The 17,524-nt window shown below is 47.1% G+C and overlaps 1 protein-coding gene across 3 annotated transcripts in view; it reads right to left on the bottom strand.

Moving 5' to 3' along the window:
• Positions 1-2,165: 2,165 nt before the first annotated feature.
• The window catches only part of NPAS2 (neuronal PAS domain protein 2), a 153,228-nt gene continuing 137,869 nt past the window's right edge, over positions 2,166-17,524 (bottom strand). Inside the window, exons 16-21 of one of the 3 annotated variants that reach the window (XM_059406270.1) lie at positions 15,892-16,038; positions 10,631-10,828; positions 8,717-8,907; positions 8,348-8,414; positions 5,536-5,710; positions 3,453-3,565 (exon numbers count right to left, since the gene is read on the bottom strand). In XM_059406270.1, the coding sequence (XP_059262253.1) occupies positions 3,537-3,565; positions 5,536-5,710; positions 8,348-8,414; positions 8,717-8,907; positions 10,631-10,828; positions 15,892-16,038 (807 nt within the window). In that variant the 3' untranslated portion in view covers positions 3,453-3,536. Of the gene's footprint in view, positions 3,566-5,535; positions 5,711-8,321; positions 8,415-8,716; positions 8,908-10,630; positions 10,829-15,891; positions 16,039-17,524 lie in introns of all 3 variants that reach the window. The other 2 variants (XM_059406269.1, XM_059406268.1) reach the window with 2 other exon arrangements.

Raw genomic sequence — 17,524 nt, 5'->3', positions numbered from 1 at the left:
GAGCAAAATTAAATGAATCAAATGCTTGGGGATTAAATTTCGTCTGATGTTATGCGAGTTTAAACAATAAAGAGTTTTCTGAGTTTATCCAGATGCTGAATATGTGTAAGATTTAAGCAAAGCTGAATTAAATTAGTAGCATGCTATACTCCACCCTCTTTCAATGACTTCCAGCTAGAAAATCCTAGAACAATAAATATGCTGCTCCCATTAAAAATCTTACTTTGGGGGTGCCTGGGTGGCTTAGTGGGTCAAAGCCACTGCCTTCTGCTTGGGTGGTGATCTCAGGGTCTTGGGATGGAGCTTCCCACCCCTGCATAGGGCTCTCAGCAGGGAGCCTGCTTCCCCCCCCCCCTCTCTCTGCCTGCCTCTCTGCCTGCTTGTGATCTCTGTCAAATAAATAAATAAAATCTTTTTTAAAAATCTTACTTTGCTTAGAAGAATTCTGACAGCCAATTAAAATTCAAATACAGAAAGATCAGATTTATAAACCTTTGAATTTACAGAACAGTTCAATTCCAAAATAGTACTAGTTTCACACAGACTTTTTTTTTTTTTTTTTTTTTTTTTTGTGGTGTCTAAATATGGTGAATCTCCTGAACGGATGGGAGCCCCCAGATGTGGGGCCATGATTGTGTGGAAGCCCGTGGTGTGGGCCCTGAAAGGCTTCACCCAAGAGAGAACAAAGAAGACAGAAGTTTACTGAATACAGGGCAAGAGAGCAGTGGGCAGAACAGCAAAGGAGAGGCTGTCTGCAATGAGGTAGTGGGAGGGGGCTGTTTTTAAAGAGGGATGGTGAGGAGGTATGGTGATATTTGGAATTTTCCCTTTTTGGTAAGTAGCCCACCGGTTAGTTAGGGGCTTTGGATATTTTGAGGTGGGTCACCTGATGGGCCTGTCTGTATTCAGTGAGGGGGTTGCTGTGGGCCCTTTCTACATTCCATTGCTCAAGACTGCCTAAAAGCAGCCTTTACATTTTTATGTATTTATTTTTAATTTCATTTTAAATAGGTTCCACACCCAATGTGGGGTGCGCACTCATGACCCAAAGATCAAGAGTCACATGCTCCACTGACAGAGCCAGCCAGGCATCCCCAGACTTTTTGTTTTAAAAAGAGGGTTTATGGGGATGCCTGCGTGGCTCAGTCGGTTAAGCGTCCAACTCTTGATTTCAGCTCAGGTCATGATCTCAGGGTTGTGTGGGAGCAAATCCCATGTTGGGCTCTGTGCTGGGTGTGGAACCTGCTTGGGATTCTCTTTCTCCCTTTCCCTCGGCACCCCCTCCCTCTCTATCCCTCTCTTAAATAAAGAAGTAAATAAATAAATAAAAAGAGGGTTCATTTCTGGTTCCTTTAAAGAATAAATGATCCGAATGCATGCAAAACATTTACACTTACTTTTTTTCAGGAATACAATTCTATGAACAGTAAAACTCCTTTTCTATGTATAGCCTCTCGTGCCATCCAAAACTGCTCCCACTATCTCATGGGGAAGCAGGTAGATGCACAGAGCTCTAGCGATGGAGCAAGGAAAGGAACCTTCTTCTCTTGGACCAGCATTTGCGGCAACGTTTGTGCTGAGCATCACCATCTCAGGGATGAAGCCCCATGGAGAAGGGCAGGGAATGTTTGCAGTTGGCAGAAGCCTCCCAGAGGCTGCTGTTGTCTCTCCCTGCGTCAACGCGATGTGTGTACACACCTCTCATACACAGACCCGCGAACTGGAATGTGCATCCCTGATATCTAAGTGCTGGTGGGGGAAGTCCTTGAACTCCAGCCTGGGTGAAGCTCATTAGGGGCTGGGACTGCCTTGATGCAGAATGTCTCTGGCATCACCATGGACTCCCTATGTCTGGAAGCCTGAGATGTTTCCAGGAGCCTTTGCTGTTTCTGTTTGTTGTGTTGTCATCTTCACAGTGAACAACTGGTATTTTTTTCCTGGCACGACCTTCAATTGTGAAGGTCAAGACCTGAAGGGCTTGTGCACATGTTGCTCTCAAAAAACCTAATGCCATTACCTGATTCATTCATTGCTCACTTTCACCTTTTCTCTACCTTGGATTATCCTTGGGAACATCCTGAAATAAAAAAAATTTTTTCTTAAGTGAAGAAAAGATGTATGCATGCATAGATAACAAGGGACAGAAACTGCCTCCAGAGGAAATTGTACAAATTTGTTAATTTATTACAAAATGGCCACTCACAGAAAAACACAAGAAAACCTTTATACTTTTAGATCCGGGAAAGGAACTGGTGTCTCAGATACAAAATAATTTACACATAATTCATACAATTTTATTTTATATAGAAATAGGTCATTATTACAACAGCTGTACAATTCACTACACTTTGTCTTTTAATTACATAAAATCTTTTCTTTAGAAACATCCCAACATAACAAAACATACAAAAAAAGCAAAGTGCATTTTGAAAAGGAGAATCCAATCCTCGATCTTCTCATGAAAGATCTGTAGAAAGGTGCAGCATTCTGACTCAAGGGGCCGGCACGTGCTGGGGTTTCCTCGGGGACCCGGAGCTCCACGGGCCTGCCCGGCCCGGGAAACCTCTTCCTCCAATTCTATCTCGGAGGTCCCAATAGGATTCTGGAATATCAGCTGCGTGATTGTGCTTTGCTTTGAGTCCGCCTTTGTAGTTGCAATCAAGGAAGTAAACAGGAACAGTCCAGTGTTATATTCAGGGGAGACAATAATCACTAGAAAGAGCCTCCTTCCGTTGGGTTCCAGGCCAGAGGGCATGGGTCTGTGGTCCGGTTAAGAACCACCGGCTCTGCCATCTGATTGGTGGGCTGTTTTTGATCCTGTGGTCTCCAAGTGAAGTCGCGAGACCTACTTATTTTTAATACCTGAAAGTGCCTAAGTTATCTCCTCTGTGCAGCTGTGCAAATTAAAACAAAAGCCACCATTTAAAAATAATGAAAAATAATCTCTTTATTCTCTCTCTTCAACAGATCTCTGACCCAGTGCTTCTGGAATGCAAAGGAAAGAGGATGAAGAGAGTAAAGGCCAGCTAGCAAGTGTGGACGCACCACAGCCAGCTAGAGGGACCAGCGTGCTCTCAGGGAGGATGTGCCCAGCCGTGCCATCTGCTAGGTGAACTGAGTAACAACACTTACGTGGGGGCACTCGTTTCCAATCCGAGTATGGCTGTAGAGCGTGCCCGAGAAACACAGAGGCTAGGGAAACATGGCCAGTATTCTGATCATTTTCCACGTGCCAGCCACCGTGCTCTGGAGATGGTTACCATCCAGGAGTTCTGAAATGTATGCAGTGTGCACAAAAGCCAAGGGTTTCAACTCCTCTCCCCAATTCTTGTGGCCACCCCATGGTCCGTCCATTGGTTAAAGCTGATTGTGACCCGATGGACAAGCCAGGGCTCTACCGGGGTGGCTGCTGGAGGCCCGAGGACTCAGAGAGGCTGCTGACCCTTCGGGGAGGGCGTGAGGACTGGGGCGGTGGGGGGTAGCCCAGGGTCCCTGGCTGTTGCGAGTAGGTGGAGAGAAGTAGCGAGTCCTGTTGCTCACTGTGCAGAGAGGTTGGTGCCTGCACCTGGAAAGAAAGGACAAAGAGCTAGAGGACTCACCTCTGTGGGTGGCCAGGGCAGGGGGTGGGGAGTTGGTGTCTAATCGTGGCAGTACCTTGGGGGTTGGGTGGGTGGGGAAGAAAGGAGCCTGAGGCTCTGACAGGTGGGTGTGAATTCTAAGCTAAGTTCTCTGCCAGCACTTTGGGTCCCAGTGGGCCAGGAAGCAGACTTTGGGGTGTGGTTTCCTGAACAAGTGCACATGATCTACACATGGCCTGTGTATTTTGGGATGTTGGGACCTGAGACCATATGCAGATCATTGACAGGGCAGAAACCAAACACGCATGCAGTCTGTATACTTTTCACCATGGTCCCTGATTCAGTGACTGCTCCCCATTCTCCAGCATCAATGGGGGAACATCCTAATTTGAAGCCCAGAAACTTCAACTGGTCAAACCCTAACTTTGGAACCATCAGTCCCATTCCATACTCTTCCCATCCATGAAATCTCCCCCGTCCAAACCACCCAATGAACCCCAGGCACACCTGCCCCTCCACTTCGGCTCAGGCTGTCTCTCTTATTGCAATACTGTCCCTTCCTCTCCATTCACTTCACCCACACTTTGGCTCTGCAGCAGATGCCCTGGGGACTTCCTCCATGAAGGCCTCCAGCCACAGTGCTCTTACTGGCACAAACAAAGCCTGGCTGCTTTCTAGGACATTCCTTCTCCCCACATTGTAGCACAAGGTCCTGGAGACCAGCGAGAAGGCCCAAATGCTCTGTGTCTTCTTAGCCCCATGTCTTGGAGGAACAGATTCCCATCAACATGTTTGCTGCCAGGACTGCAGAAAGACATGGGAGGCCTCTAACTCAGCCCAGACCATCCCTGCCTTCTTCACCTGTGCCCATCTGAAATCACTTGGGTCCCACAAAATGACAAGATACATAAAGCTAAAGTCTTGAGTTAACTTCCCCTATGCTTGAAGCCAGGCAACTTGGAAAATACATCACAGGTGGGTTAGCATCTTTGGAATTAAATTGCATTTGAGACCTTCCAGAAGGACTCTCTTCATCTTTATCTCACCTGTCCTTGAAATGTCTCAGTCACAACACTCTCCTGTGGCTTTGAAGGTGTCTAAGCAGGGAAGCAGAGCAAAGGGAAAGCCTTGCTCTGCCCTGTGGTGGGGGCTGGAGGCCCAGGAGTATGTGCAAAGGACAGAGGCAGGGCTGGGCAGGAAGGAGCATTCTGGGCATATGTTGGAGGGAAGGCCAGAGCCCCAGCAGACATTTCTGGTCCCCTCTGAACATCAACCACTGGCTCTCATGCTCCCACCTTCCAGTGTGTTTGGCACTTGCTTAAAGTAAGCAGCGACCATATGTGAAAGTGCCCCACATTTTCCTGGAAAGCCCCAATTTCATGCCACATTATTGTATTTGTCAAGCAAGTTGGATGAATCTTTAAACATGATATAATTTGTATTTATATAAGACCGTGTGTGTAAACACACTAATGAGTCTGACAAACATAGTAATTGGTGTCTGACTTTTGCTCTCAAAAATAGGGATACGTATCATAATAACAATTACTTCTTAAAGATGGATTTTTTTTTTTTTTTTGCAGGCATTAGTCATCTTACTGATTCAAATTTGCCCCACTCTCTCCCATATTCCAAACTACCCACAAAACATACTAGGTACAAATTTTGTAAATAGTGTTTGTCAGATGGAATAGCATTAAGGATGGATATTTTAAGCACATAATGTATGAGGCATAATAACTGAGTCTAAATTTCTCCTACTAAATATACAAACACTTTATAAACTTTAAGTTTTATAAACTTCATAAACTATAAAGCCTCAAACGCAAATCTATCTGGGGCTTGTTCTGGAACTGAGGACTAGAACCATCCTGAAAGCCAGGGAGGGAAAGGCCTGTCAGGCCGGGGCTGTGGAGCTGTACCCTGTGCCCAGGCGCATGTGTGTGGCGGCCCCCACCTGCAGGAAGTGCTGTGGCTGCTGCTGGGCCTGTGCGGGCTGCAGGGGCGACTGCCTGGAGGCGGGGAAGCTGGGCTGGGGCACCGCCTGTCCCATCAGCAGGACGGGGGGCGAGGCGCTGTTGCTGGTGGTGTGCATGTCTGCATTTGGAAACACGGCCTGGCTCTGTGGATACCTGTTTGGTCACATGTGGGAAGGAGAAAACAGACTTTTAAGAAAGAGGTGTTGATGTGGCACCAACAGCACAGGCAACAAAAGGGCACACAGATAGACTGGGCTTTGTAAAAATCAAAAACTTTGGTGCATCAAATGACACTATTCCTGGATTGAGAAGGCCCCCTATGAAAAAGTATTGGTGAGTCATATATCTAACAAGGGATTGCTATCCAGAATATTTTTTAAAAAATTCCTACAACTCAACGACAACAACAACAACAACAAAACAGCCCGACTGCAAAAATGGGCAAAGGGTTTGAACAGACATTTCTCTCAAAAAAAGACACAAATGGCTAATAAGCACAAAAAAAGATGCTTAACATCCTTAGACAATAGAGAAATACAAATCAAAATCAAAATGAGATACCGCTTCATAGCCATTACAATGGCTATTATGAAAAAACAAAAAACAAAAAACAAACCAAAATAGCATTGATGACGATGTGGAGAAATTGGAACTTGTGCACTAATAGGAGTGGAAAATGGGGGACACCTGGGTGGCTCAGTCAGTTAAGTGTCTGACTGTTGATTACAGCTCAGGTCATGATCTCAGGGTTGTGAGATCAAGCCCTGAGTCGGGCTCCACGCTGAGTGTGGAGCCTGCTTAAGATTCTCTTGCTCTCTCCCCAAGTCCCTCCCCCCTCACTTCTTTCTCTAAAAAATAAGTAAATAAATAAAAATTTAAAAAAGAAATGTAAAATGCTATTATGGAAAACAGAATGGCAGTACCTCAGCAAATTAAGTCTAGAATCATCATATGATCTGGCCATTTCCACTTTTGGGTATATACCCCAGTGAAGATGAAAGCAGGGACTCAAGCAAACATTTGTAAATCTTTGTTTGTAGCAACATTATTTTCAATAAGCAAAAAGTAGAAGCAGCCCAAGTATCAACTGACAGATGAATAGATAAGCAAAATATTGCATGTACATATAATGTAATATTATCCAGTCTTTTAAAAAGGAAGTAAATACTGATTCATGCTAGAGCATGGATGAACCTTAAAGGCATCATACTGAGTGAAGTAAGCCAGTCACAAAAGGAAAGTCTTGTGTGACTCCCCTTAGATGAGATTCCTAGAGGAGTCAGGTTCATAAAAGAGAGCAGATTGTGGGACTGGAGAGTAGAGGGAACAGGGAGTTAGTGTGTAATGTGGGTTAGAGTTTCAGTTTGGGAAGATCAAGAAGTTCTGGAGACGGGCGGTGGTGATGGTGGATGTCACTGAAAGGTATGCTTAAAGAGACTTAAAACAGTAACATTTTTGTTGCATATATATTCTACAACAGTTAAAAAAAATTACAAAAGAAAAAAGGTGTTGATGATCATGGGCCATGAACAAGAGGCAGAGGAAGGCTAGTTAGGAAAGCTCCAGAGGAGCAGAGAATAGGAACAGGTGTTTAAAGCCTCCACAGAGAAGTCCATTTTGCATTATATTTTTGGAAATGTCATGTCTCTGTCATTTGTAACAAGATGGGGCATTGGGTCATGTCTAGAAGAGACGGTAAAGGAGACAGGAAAGGTAGAAATTGGGTTGACCAAACACTGGAGAGTTCCAGAGGAAAGAAATCCCATTTTCCCCTTGTTCACTGCATTTTAAGCATCCCTGGAGAGCGATATAACAAAAGTCTTTGTTTTTTCTAACTGAAAGCACCATTGGAGAATTTAAAGATGGCTCCCCGAAGTGCGCATTCCCCATGTGACCCCCCTGTGGGGTTTTTATTGGGGTAAAATGAAATGCTGTAGGTACAGACCCCCGCCCTCAGAACTGTTCAGTAACCATGCACTGCTACTGTTCTTGCTGCTGAGGGAGGAGGCAGGAGGAAGGGCTTCCCAGCGGGAAGCGTGCATCCCAGGGAATGGGGTGGGGGAACTAGCTAGAACTGTCCCAGCGAACTGCTGACAGACACTCAACCAGTGTTTAGACAGGAAAGATGCCTGTTGTACTTCTGCCTCATGTCAAAGAGCTAGGAACTACTTCCCAGTCGCTTTTCGTGTATTCAGTCCTCTATCTCCATTACCCTTTGTCCTGAGTAATTAATGCAACAGGGGAGCCAAGCCACTCCTGGACGTTGGGGCTGCCAGTGGTGAGGGGTCTGGGGAAAGGAGAAGGTTGCTTGTCTGGGAGGAAAGGAGGACCCACACTGGCAGGGTTTCATGGTCCCGTGACTCGGCATGAGGGCTCCGAGTACACCTGTGGAATCTGCCAGCGTCTGTGCGTCAGAGGAAGCCATAGGAGGGCCCTGGGGAGGGTGATCAGGCTACATGTACCTGGGTTATTACCAGGGGGACAGAACTGAAAAGATGCCTAAAGATGATGACAGAGAATATAATTGTTTCCTTTAGGTCCTATTCTAAGCATGGGATGCTGGCACACAGTTTTACCGTTTTTAGTGGGAAATGGAAGAAAAGCTAAAGGGGTGCTCCTGCAAAGGGGGTAGGCACACGTTGACCTTGCCTTTGGTGCGCGACACGCACGCGGAGCGCTGCTGGTCCAGGCCGATGAGAACCCTGCCAGCCCGAGAGCGCTCAGCGCAGCTCTCTGCCTCCTCCCTCCACCCGGGGCCACCTACTTGACTTGCCGTCCAGTCCTGCTGACCTCTGAGGGCTGCCTCGCATCACAGGACCCAGGCATCATGGGCTGGATGGGCTGGCTCAGCAATAGCCTTGGAGCAGAGGGGGGGAGATAAATGGGAAACTTGAATCAGCACCCCCACTGTGGACCCGCTGGCTGAGGGCAGCACCTGCCCAGCCCGGCTGGGCCCATTCTGGCTGCCCATGATCCCCACGGTGCCCGCTCTGCTCTCAGAGGGTGATGAGTGCAGCCATCTGAGCCCCGGGCCTCTCTAGCCACTCTGTTAGCCAGAATCACCTGAACTCTGCCTCCATCCACAGCAGCAGGGAGGCTGACAGGGTCACTGGAAAGCCTGCACCTCAGCTGTCTTTCAAACAAGGGCAGTCTCTGTACCTGAGCTGCCGGTCATGGCTGAAGTCTGGGCTGGACTGGCACTGGCTGCCATCCTGGGAGGCAGAAGCGAGTGTGGTCAGGCTCAGAGTTGGCGGGAGCACCGCCGCGGCGCTGCTGAACTGGGACGTCAAGCTGTTCACCGAGTGGCTGCTTCCTTGCATCATCTGCGAGCTTCGCATTGGCCTTGGACCCTGGAGCCATCATGTTAATCAGAAAGGTAAAATTCAGACTCAGCTCTGGAGTTATTGCTCCAGGAACCCTCCTTCCCAGAACCCCTCTCTTCTATCCACCTTGGCCCTTCTTCTAACTTAGGACCCACGAGTTTTTTTTTTGTTTTGTTTTGTTTTTTTAAACTATTTTGATCTTGTGACTGTCCCTGTTGGCTTCTAAGCACCTCAAGGATTCCTTGATTCCCTTGGACCTACCACAGTGTCAGGCTCTCTGCAGGCCAGGAAAATGTGCATGAACCAAACTACCTTCTGATTCATCAATTCCACTTTAGCAAGGACCTCCTTGCTGTTTCCCTCCAACTCATCAGGATCACTCCTGCCTCAGGGCCTTGGCACTGGCTGATCACTCCATGCTCTTCTCCTTAATACCAGTATGGCTCATTCTCTCATCCTTTCAGGTCTTTGCTCAAATACAATCTTCTCTTAGAGAAGGCCACCTAGTTAAAACTCCAGTCCACCATTCCACCTTCACCAGTGGTCCCACATCACGACTTGATAGGTTGGGATCTTTATTTGTTTGTCTCTCCCCTGACTTGGATCAGAGAAGTTTTTTTTTCTTTTTCCTTTTGTTTACTGCTTGTCCCTCAGGGCTTAGAACTTAGTGCCTATTACAGGGTGAGTACTTGACAAATACTTGTTGAGTGAAATCATAAATGAATGAGGGATTGGGCTTGGATTTGCTTGTGCTCTTTAGGTTTTGCCCTGTTTGACTGACTGTCCATTCATATGATGGCACCACAGTGTTTTAACCCTCTGACCTTCCATGAAATCTTTCAATGTTAGTGTAGGTCCTTCCTCAGTTTTGTGGGGTTTTTTTTCTTTTCTAGATTCTTCTCGGCTATTCTCATTTTCTCTTGACCTTTAGAATCCAAAGGCTGCATTTTAAAGGAAAGCCCTTAAGATGGGCCAAACTCTTAAATGTGTACTTTCCCACTTTTTATTGTACATGATCTGTTTACATTCCCTAAGGAGTCAAGGCCATTCTTATTCACATCTGTTCCCCTGGGGGATGATGAATGAGAGGTGCTCAGAGCAGATGTTTGCTGGACCCATGGTGATGGATGCCAATATGAGGCTTGAGGAGAGGCTATATCTTGCCTTCCGATCTTTGATCTTCCAGAAGCAGGGGCTTAGGACTTCTTAATTGTATTCAATTCAAGTGCCATTGATTGACGGGTGACTGTCAGCTTGCAAGGTCACGGGTGGCTTGTAGTAGGTGGTAATGGCTGTGAGGGAAGGGCCTGGTGGGGAATCTGAGGTACAGGGAAGGGCATGCTGGCCCCGGGGAAAGGGACAACAAATGGAAGTGGATAGCCTGTGTTCTCACACTGAACGTGGCTAAAACCAAGAGCAGATGGTGAGGACACAGGACACACAGGCGGGGCTATATGGCTGTCAGTGTGTCTGGGTGCCTAGATCTCCCTCTCACCCCCGTAAGGATCAAAGCTAAAGTTTCAGCTGCAGGATACCTTTGAGGTATTTTAATACATTAATAAAACACAGGAGGAAACTAGTACAACTTGGGCTTCAGAGTGTCTTAGAATAAGGAAAGGAAATCCCTGCACCACCATCATCTAGCCCTGGTCACAGAAGAGGAACAGCTCGATAGGTTTCCAGGTAAGGGAGACTGCAGAACTCTTGCATGCCCTGGTCTGCTTTGGGGGCCAGAATTGAGCACACTTACTTGGGTCGATATCACACTGGATTCTCTGAGCAGGTGCTGGTTCGCCACCTGGGCAGAAGCGATCTGCCCGGGAAGTTGAGGGCTGGTCACAAGCTGGGCCTGGGAGCTTGGGGCCGACCTCTGCTGGACTTGCTGCTGAGCCTCAGGCCTCGGGGCACTGCTGAAGCTCAGGGATACAGCTGGCTGCTGTAGAAACATCTGCAAGCAGAAAAGGAGGGCCTTTAAGGTTGGGATCACAGGGGTCTTCACCTTCGGAGCTTTGCCTTCACAAACCAAGGTACTGTCTGTACCTTTTTCGTATTTCCCATCCACGGCAAGAGGTCAGCTTTCTTGATCTCTCTGACCTGCCGGGGAAGAATTCATTCACTCCACATGGGGGCATCGGGAGGCTATAATGCTGCGGGCACAGCACGAGGGCCCTGAAGATGGAGCAGGGGGTTGGAAGGACACTGACCCTTTGAGAAGCTTATGGTCTAGCAATGGGGGTCTAACAGGATGAAAGATGCTTAGATCCAGATGGCTTATAAATGACTTGATGTACTTGTACAGTGTCTGGGCTGGCCTTTTGGTTCCTTAGGAGGAGAGAGAAATACCCCAAGAATGGAACGGTTGGTGGGAGAGGGTGGACTAACCTGTGTCACGGGCCGCACCATCCTGGAAGCAGGACCAGGCCACAGACCAGGGTGTATACCCACCCTGTGGTTGGTACCTTCAGCCCAGTGCTCCCAGCTGAGATGGCGGATCTGCTCCCATTAACAAGGTAACTGCATTTCCAGGAAGGCCAATATGATAAGTTAGCCTGGCCATCTTAATTTGAAAGGGTTAAGGGAATTTGGTCAAGTTTGTAGAATGTTTGGGTGTTTGTGAGAACCTCGATCTGCCTCATTTGTAAGTCTGATGTACTAGATTTAAAAGAACTGAGTGCTTTGAAAGATTTCACTTCTAAAGTTTGCATGCTTTAGAAGGCCTTATTACGCCCAGGAAAGTTTGAAGGCTTTAGATATACTAAACTTGTAGATTAATGGTTTTTGTGGATATGTTGATTATTTACAGTTTGTTCAATCTATAAACTAACTGAACATAAATAAAAACATAAGTAAAAGCACTGTTATTTTTAGATCAAATTAGTAGATTTGTAAATCAAATGTAATCTGTAAATTGATTCTAAAAGTCTAAGAAGAGCAACTTTAATACTTTCAGTCATAATTTAAACCTGAAACCTGTAGCCAGCTCTTAAGGAGCTGGCTGAAAACTGACATTATCTAACATATTGGATTCTTGACAAGCAATACCCCCCCTCCCTTTAGGCCTGGGGCTTAGAGTTCAGAAGGGAGGCCCTCTTCTTTCCAGCCTCTGGGGTTTTAATCCCAGCTCAGGGATCCCAGACGCCCAGGGTGGGTGGTTGGCTGAATTGGACCAAGTCCCATCTCCCTACTGTCCAGCCACATCCCTCCCCCGCGCCCCCCCCCCCAGCAGTTTTGAATGAGAGCTCTTTGTCACTTTAGATGTTAAGAAGAATTTTCTGGGTATCCATCATCTTAGATTCCGTTTGGGGATTAATACTTTTGTGTTCCCAGCTCCCTATTATAATATGGCTTATCTATAGCACATATGGTGACCTACACTTCATCACTTTGGCAAAAACCCAATACTCAAACTACATAACATACATTTTTTCTGGTAGGGAACAATTTACCTTCTGATCAGATTTCGAGTCAATGCAAACTTTATGACAGGCAGTATAATGTGGCTTTAATCATATATGTTAGTTCAGATTCCAGCCCCCATTGTCTACTATGGTATGACCGGGGCACTATTCATGACTTTTCAAAGCTTTAGTTTCCTCGTTCATAAAACAGTGACATCAAGAGCACACAGCCCATAAAGGATTAAGTAAGATTTATGCTGAGACATAGTCAGGGCTCAATCAATGTTAGATAGCAACAATAATATTTAAAATGAAAAAAAGAGAGATGTCTGGGTGCTGCCTCCATTAGGCATCTGCCTTCAGCTCAGGTCATGATCCCAGGGTCCTGGGATCGAGTCCTGCATCGGGATCCTTGCTCAGTGGGGAGCCTGCTTCTCCCTCTGCCTGCTGCTCCCACTCCTCGTGCTCTCTCTCTCTGACAAGTAAATAAATAAAAAATCCTTAAAAAATGAAAAAAAGGAGATCTTTGTTCTCTTGCCTCTTTGGGCATATAAAAACTATCTAAGAAATGAATGACTGGAATGCATAAATGAATGAATAAACAAATAAGTGAGGCTTTTGCTCAGAGAAGGGCAAACTGTTTCTGCTTATGTCAGAGACTGCTGGGTCTGCTGCTCTGTCTCGATGTGTGTCTTCTGAGGGCAGAAGGCACCCTCTACTTGTCCTGTGTATCTCTGTATTCCCACAGTGCCTAGCCAAGTGCTGGATACATAATGGGTGTCTGCCGGATGGAGGGATGGATTAAGGGATGGACGAAAGAATGGGTGGCAGGAAGGATGGATGGAAAGATGGAAAGATGAATGGATGGATGAACGGGTGAATAGATGGAAGGAAGGAGTGATGAGTGAATAGATGGACGGATGGATGGAAGAAAGGATGGGAAGATGGATGATTGAAAGAACTAATCAAGGAACAGGTTTGCCTTTGCAGCAAGTGCCCGTCCGGGCATTTCTTCAAGTAGCCAGCAGAGGGCGCGCATACTCTCAAAAAGAGAGCAAGAGGCATCCTTCAGACTGCCGGGAATGACACAGCCTTTCGACAGAACAGCTCTCCCTTTGTGACTCCATCTAGGTACAAACACCAACACCTTGAAGGACCTCTCCCTGATAACCCAATCTTTTTTTCTTTTTATAATCATACTCAGCAAGCATCACATGCACACATGGACTCTATGAAAGTTCCAGGGCACCAAACTCAGGTGAGAAAGTCCACTGACCTTTGAGTAAAGGATTTTTGGGGAAATAATCCTGGTTTGCTGCTGTGCACAATCCGTGCCTCTCTGTTTTATCCACAATAAAGTAAAATATTATGGCTTAGGAAGATGATGTCTTAAACAGCACCGGGGTCAACTTTATAGAAAGTATGAGAAAAATAGCTCCCTAATTCAAATAGAAAAAGTTATCAGAGAAGAAAAAAAGCTTCTAATTTTTAAGAATAAACCAATCGTATGCTTAAATGTGGTTTCTCATTATTCTAATCTGCTTTTTTACCAGTACTTAATATCACAGAATATCTTAGAAATACACAAAATAGGGGTATAAGGAAACCTCATGTATCATCATTAGGTTTCAACAATTATCAACATTTTGCCATTCTTTTTTTTTTTTTTTGCCATTCTTATTTAATTTCTCCTTCCCCCTCCTACCTTTTGGGGGAAGGGATAGAGTAATTTTTACTTGCTTATTCTTTATGCTTGAACCACTTTTTTTAAAACGAATATCACATCTTGGTTAAACATTTTGGAATGTATTTCTTTACACCTGTAAGCCTGTAAAACTGTAAGAAGGAAGACTGCTTGAAGAAAAGTTCTCTGGTTGGACTATTTGTGGATTTCCATGTTCTTTGGAAAATTCCACTGCAAAGATAAGGTCACAAGAATGAAAACAGGGAAGGAACACATTGGAGATCTTGATTTCCACATCAACCCTTACAAAACTCAAGTGCTCTGTGGGCATATACACTTTGAGGGGTAACAAAATGCATTGGTTACAAAATAAAATAGAATTCTTTATAACAAGGAGTGAAAAAGATAACCTTGTGTCGTTTGTTATTTTAGAATTCAGCTTGAATGTGGAAAAGGCAGGAAATAGAAAAGCCCGGGCTTTGAGGAGGATGTTCATACGCCTACCTTGCTTTTAGCACTTTCTGGCTCAATTTTCCCCTTCCTGTTAGTGTAAAAATTCCATTCAAGTAATTGGAGTCAGGCAAGTTCTGCCAATCAGGCCCTGGATCAGTGAGAAAACATTACGGCTGGGAAGAAGTAAGTAAAAAGGGACTTTGACACCTTGATGACTTCATTTCTTTTCCAGTAAACACGGTGGTCCTCTCCCCTGTCCATTCTGGGGTGCGGCCGAGGAGGCGGGGCAGCTGCTGGGCTGAGGGCGTGGCCGGACGCTCCGCCCCTCGCCCAGTAGGCGGGGCTGTGCGTGTGCTGCTGGGCTCGGTCCTTCCAGTGAAGAGCGAGTCCTGGGTGGAGGGTGTGTGCAAGGGCACCTAGTGTCCGGAAAGCCGGCCAGCAGCGCCTCTGGGGGTACCCCCGCCGCCGGGAGGCACTATGGCGGGCAGCAGACGCCACCCCATCACGCATTATCTCAGCGTGCACCAGCTGGGCACTGCACCCGCACAGAGCCTGCCTGTCGCCCTGGGGAGGGTCTGAATGGACTGTGCCCCGGGAAGCTGCAGGTCCCTGGCTCCAGCCATTTTCCCCAGACACTCTCCTGCTTCCTTCTGCCTCTCCTAAGAGGGGGTTGCAAATGCTTAGAGCTCTCAAGGCAGACAATTACATTTACAATTAGAGCCTGGGTCAAAAGAATGCACTTGGGAAGAAAAATAGCCTTGCACTTATCCAGGTAAAACTTGGTAAAAATCATTTATCCTTGAAAGAGATCTAGTATATACAGATTTCCTTCAAAACACAATCTCTCAAAAGGATTCAAGGAGGGGAACTCTGGGGCACGGTGTCACGGTTAAAAGCTGCTGTTGTCAGAACATGCAGAACATGTCAGAACAATGGGCATGCACAAACAGGGTGGTCTGGTGCTGACCTCCTGTCCTCAGCTCCCTCGGCTGCCCCCGCCTCGGGGCAGGGTGCTGATCCCATCATTTCCCACATCTCCCTCCATTAGCGCTTTGGATGAGAGACAACAGCATGATCACGTCCACGTTCCCCACCAGCAACCCCCGCAGTTACACAGGTGCTGGGGGTTTATAACCCCACGGGGGAGGCCAGCATCAATGCAGGGTGATCAACTACCACTTATGAATGAAAACGCAGGGGATGTATAGACATTATGTGCCCAACAGAGCAAGGGGTAAATGGGGTGGAGTCATGTGAGATTCGAGTTTGGCCTGGAGTTGGGGATGGAAGAGGTGGGATTCGTTCCTTGTCCTTGGTGTTGGGGGTTTCAATATGCTTAGTAAGCGGGACTCATCAGGGCAGTGCAGACGGACTTTGGCAGGAGTCCTGCCCACCGTCAAAGGATAGGTACGTATGTTGCAGGGCAGCAGGGAGGACAGAGGCCATGGCAGACACTGGCCCAGGAAGGGGCATCACCTGGATGTTGGAGTCCTGCACCAGGCAGAGCTGCTCCTGGATCTTGTGGAGCTCTTCCTGCTGCCACCGGATGTTGGCTTGCAGGATCCGTGTCCGCTGCTCCAGCTGGTCTTTGATGGTCTGGAACATGCTGAACTGTGCTGAGAACTTGAAGGTGGAGTCAAAACACACAACAAGATGAAAGAGTGATTTCAGCACTGCACACAGATGTTGCTGCTGTTCTGAGCAGCCCCGCCCACTTTCATTTCCGGTCCCTTACCAGCCCCTTCTGGTGTCCCTACTGAGCCACTCACTGCGGGGGAGCTCAGCAGCACGCAGGGGCTTTGGGGGAAGGGTGGGCATTCCAAGGGTCCCCATGTGGGCTATTCCAAGGCCCACCAGAATTTGCAGGTCTGACGTATGGCAGGGCAGTCTGGGAGGGCCACAGAATCTGGACGTTGAGTTTGTAAGTAAGCAACGCTCACAAAATGATATTCCAAATTTGGTTAGACAGACAAGTGGTTTTGGAGACAAATGTCAAAAAGCTCCCAGGAGAGCAGATGCCAGTTCACAGGCAATCCGGGGTCCTATCATTACCCTAAATTTGATCCTGGCAAGCAGGGCTCTTCCGTAACAATTCACAAATGAACTTCACTCCAACACTGGGCGGGGTGGTGTGTGTGCTCCGCAGGCAGGTAGGTCTGCTCTCATAACCAGCTGGGGCCACGGGGCCTTATCACCCTCCGTCCCACCCTTCCCTTCCCCCAGGCTTATTTGCTCCTAGGAACCTCTTAGAAACCTGTGCACAAAAGAACTAAGGAAAAGAGGCAAAGGCGTACAATCACCTGACATTTGTCCTGAGGGTAACACTGGCAGAGGGTGACCTTATTAAAGGAGGAACACTGATAAGTGCTTTGCACAAGAGTGCCAAATTGTCCCTTCTTTCACTTCTTACCCTTTTCCTGGGACAGAGGTTGGCTTTAGGAAGATTCTACAGGTGATCCCTGCCCCATGCTACCTGTCTACCTTGACATAAGTGATCTCCTTGCAGGAAACACGAGGAGAGTGTGGGATCATGGCCAGTGAGGTCGGGACTCCTGCTCTGGGCTTCCCAGGGGACTCAGTAATTTCTGTTTCTTGTGTTTGCTTGCCTGGGGCTTCTCTGCTCACCCCTTCCTTCCTCCCTCCCTCTCTCCCAATCTTCTTTTCTCCCTGCCTTCTTTTTTTTTTTTTTTAATGTCCATTCCCTTGATCTCTGTGCCAGCAATCTCCCTGGTCCATTTCTTGCCTTTGTCTTTTGTAAACAACTCCAGAGACACTTCCTCTGCCCTTTAACCTCCCATAGTGGAAAAGTAAGGAGGCCTGGAGAGCTTAGGGTACAGCTGGGATACACTGAAGGATGGAATAGCTGATCACAGTTTAGGGAGTGGCAAAATAATAAATAAAAAGAACCAGTACGGATAATAAAGGCAGATGCTGTAGTTTGCAGAGACCCACGCTTGCAGAGGCAGGACACCAATTCTTCACATCATACCCCCATGTCACACATGTGACTTGCTTGGGATCACACAGCTAGAAGGTGGTAGGGGCTGGAATGTGAATCGGGAGCCTAGGGAGCGGGGGAGCGTGGGTCTCTGCAAACTACAGCATCTGC

The sequence above is a fragment of the Mustela nigripes genome, chromosome 7 (genome assembly GCF_022355385.1).
Source record: "Mustela nigripes isolate SB6536 chromosome 7, MUSNIG.SB6536, whole genome shotgun sequence".
NCBI lineage: Eukaryota > Metazoa > Chordata > Mammalia > Carnivora > Mustelidae > Mustela > Mustela nigripes.
Note: the sequence above shows the minus strand (reverse complement) of the source record. Positions and strands in the feature narration are given on the sequence as shown.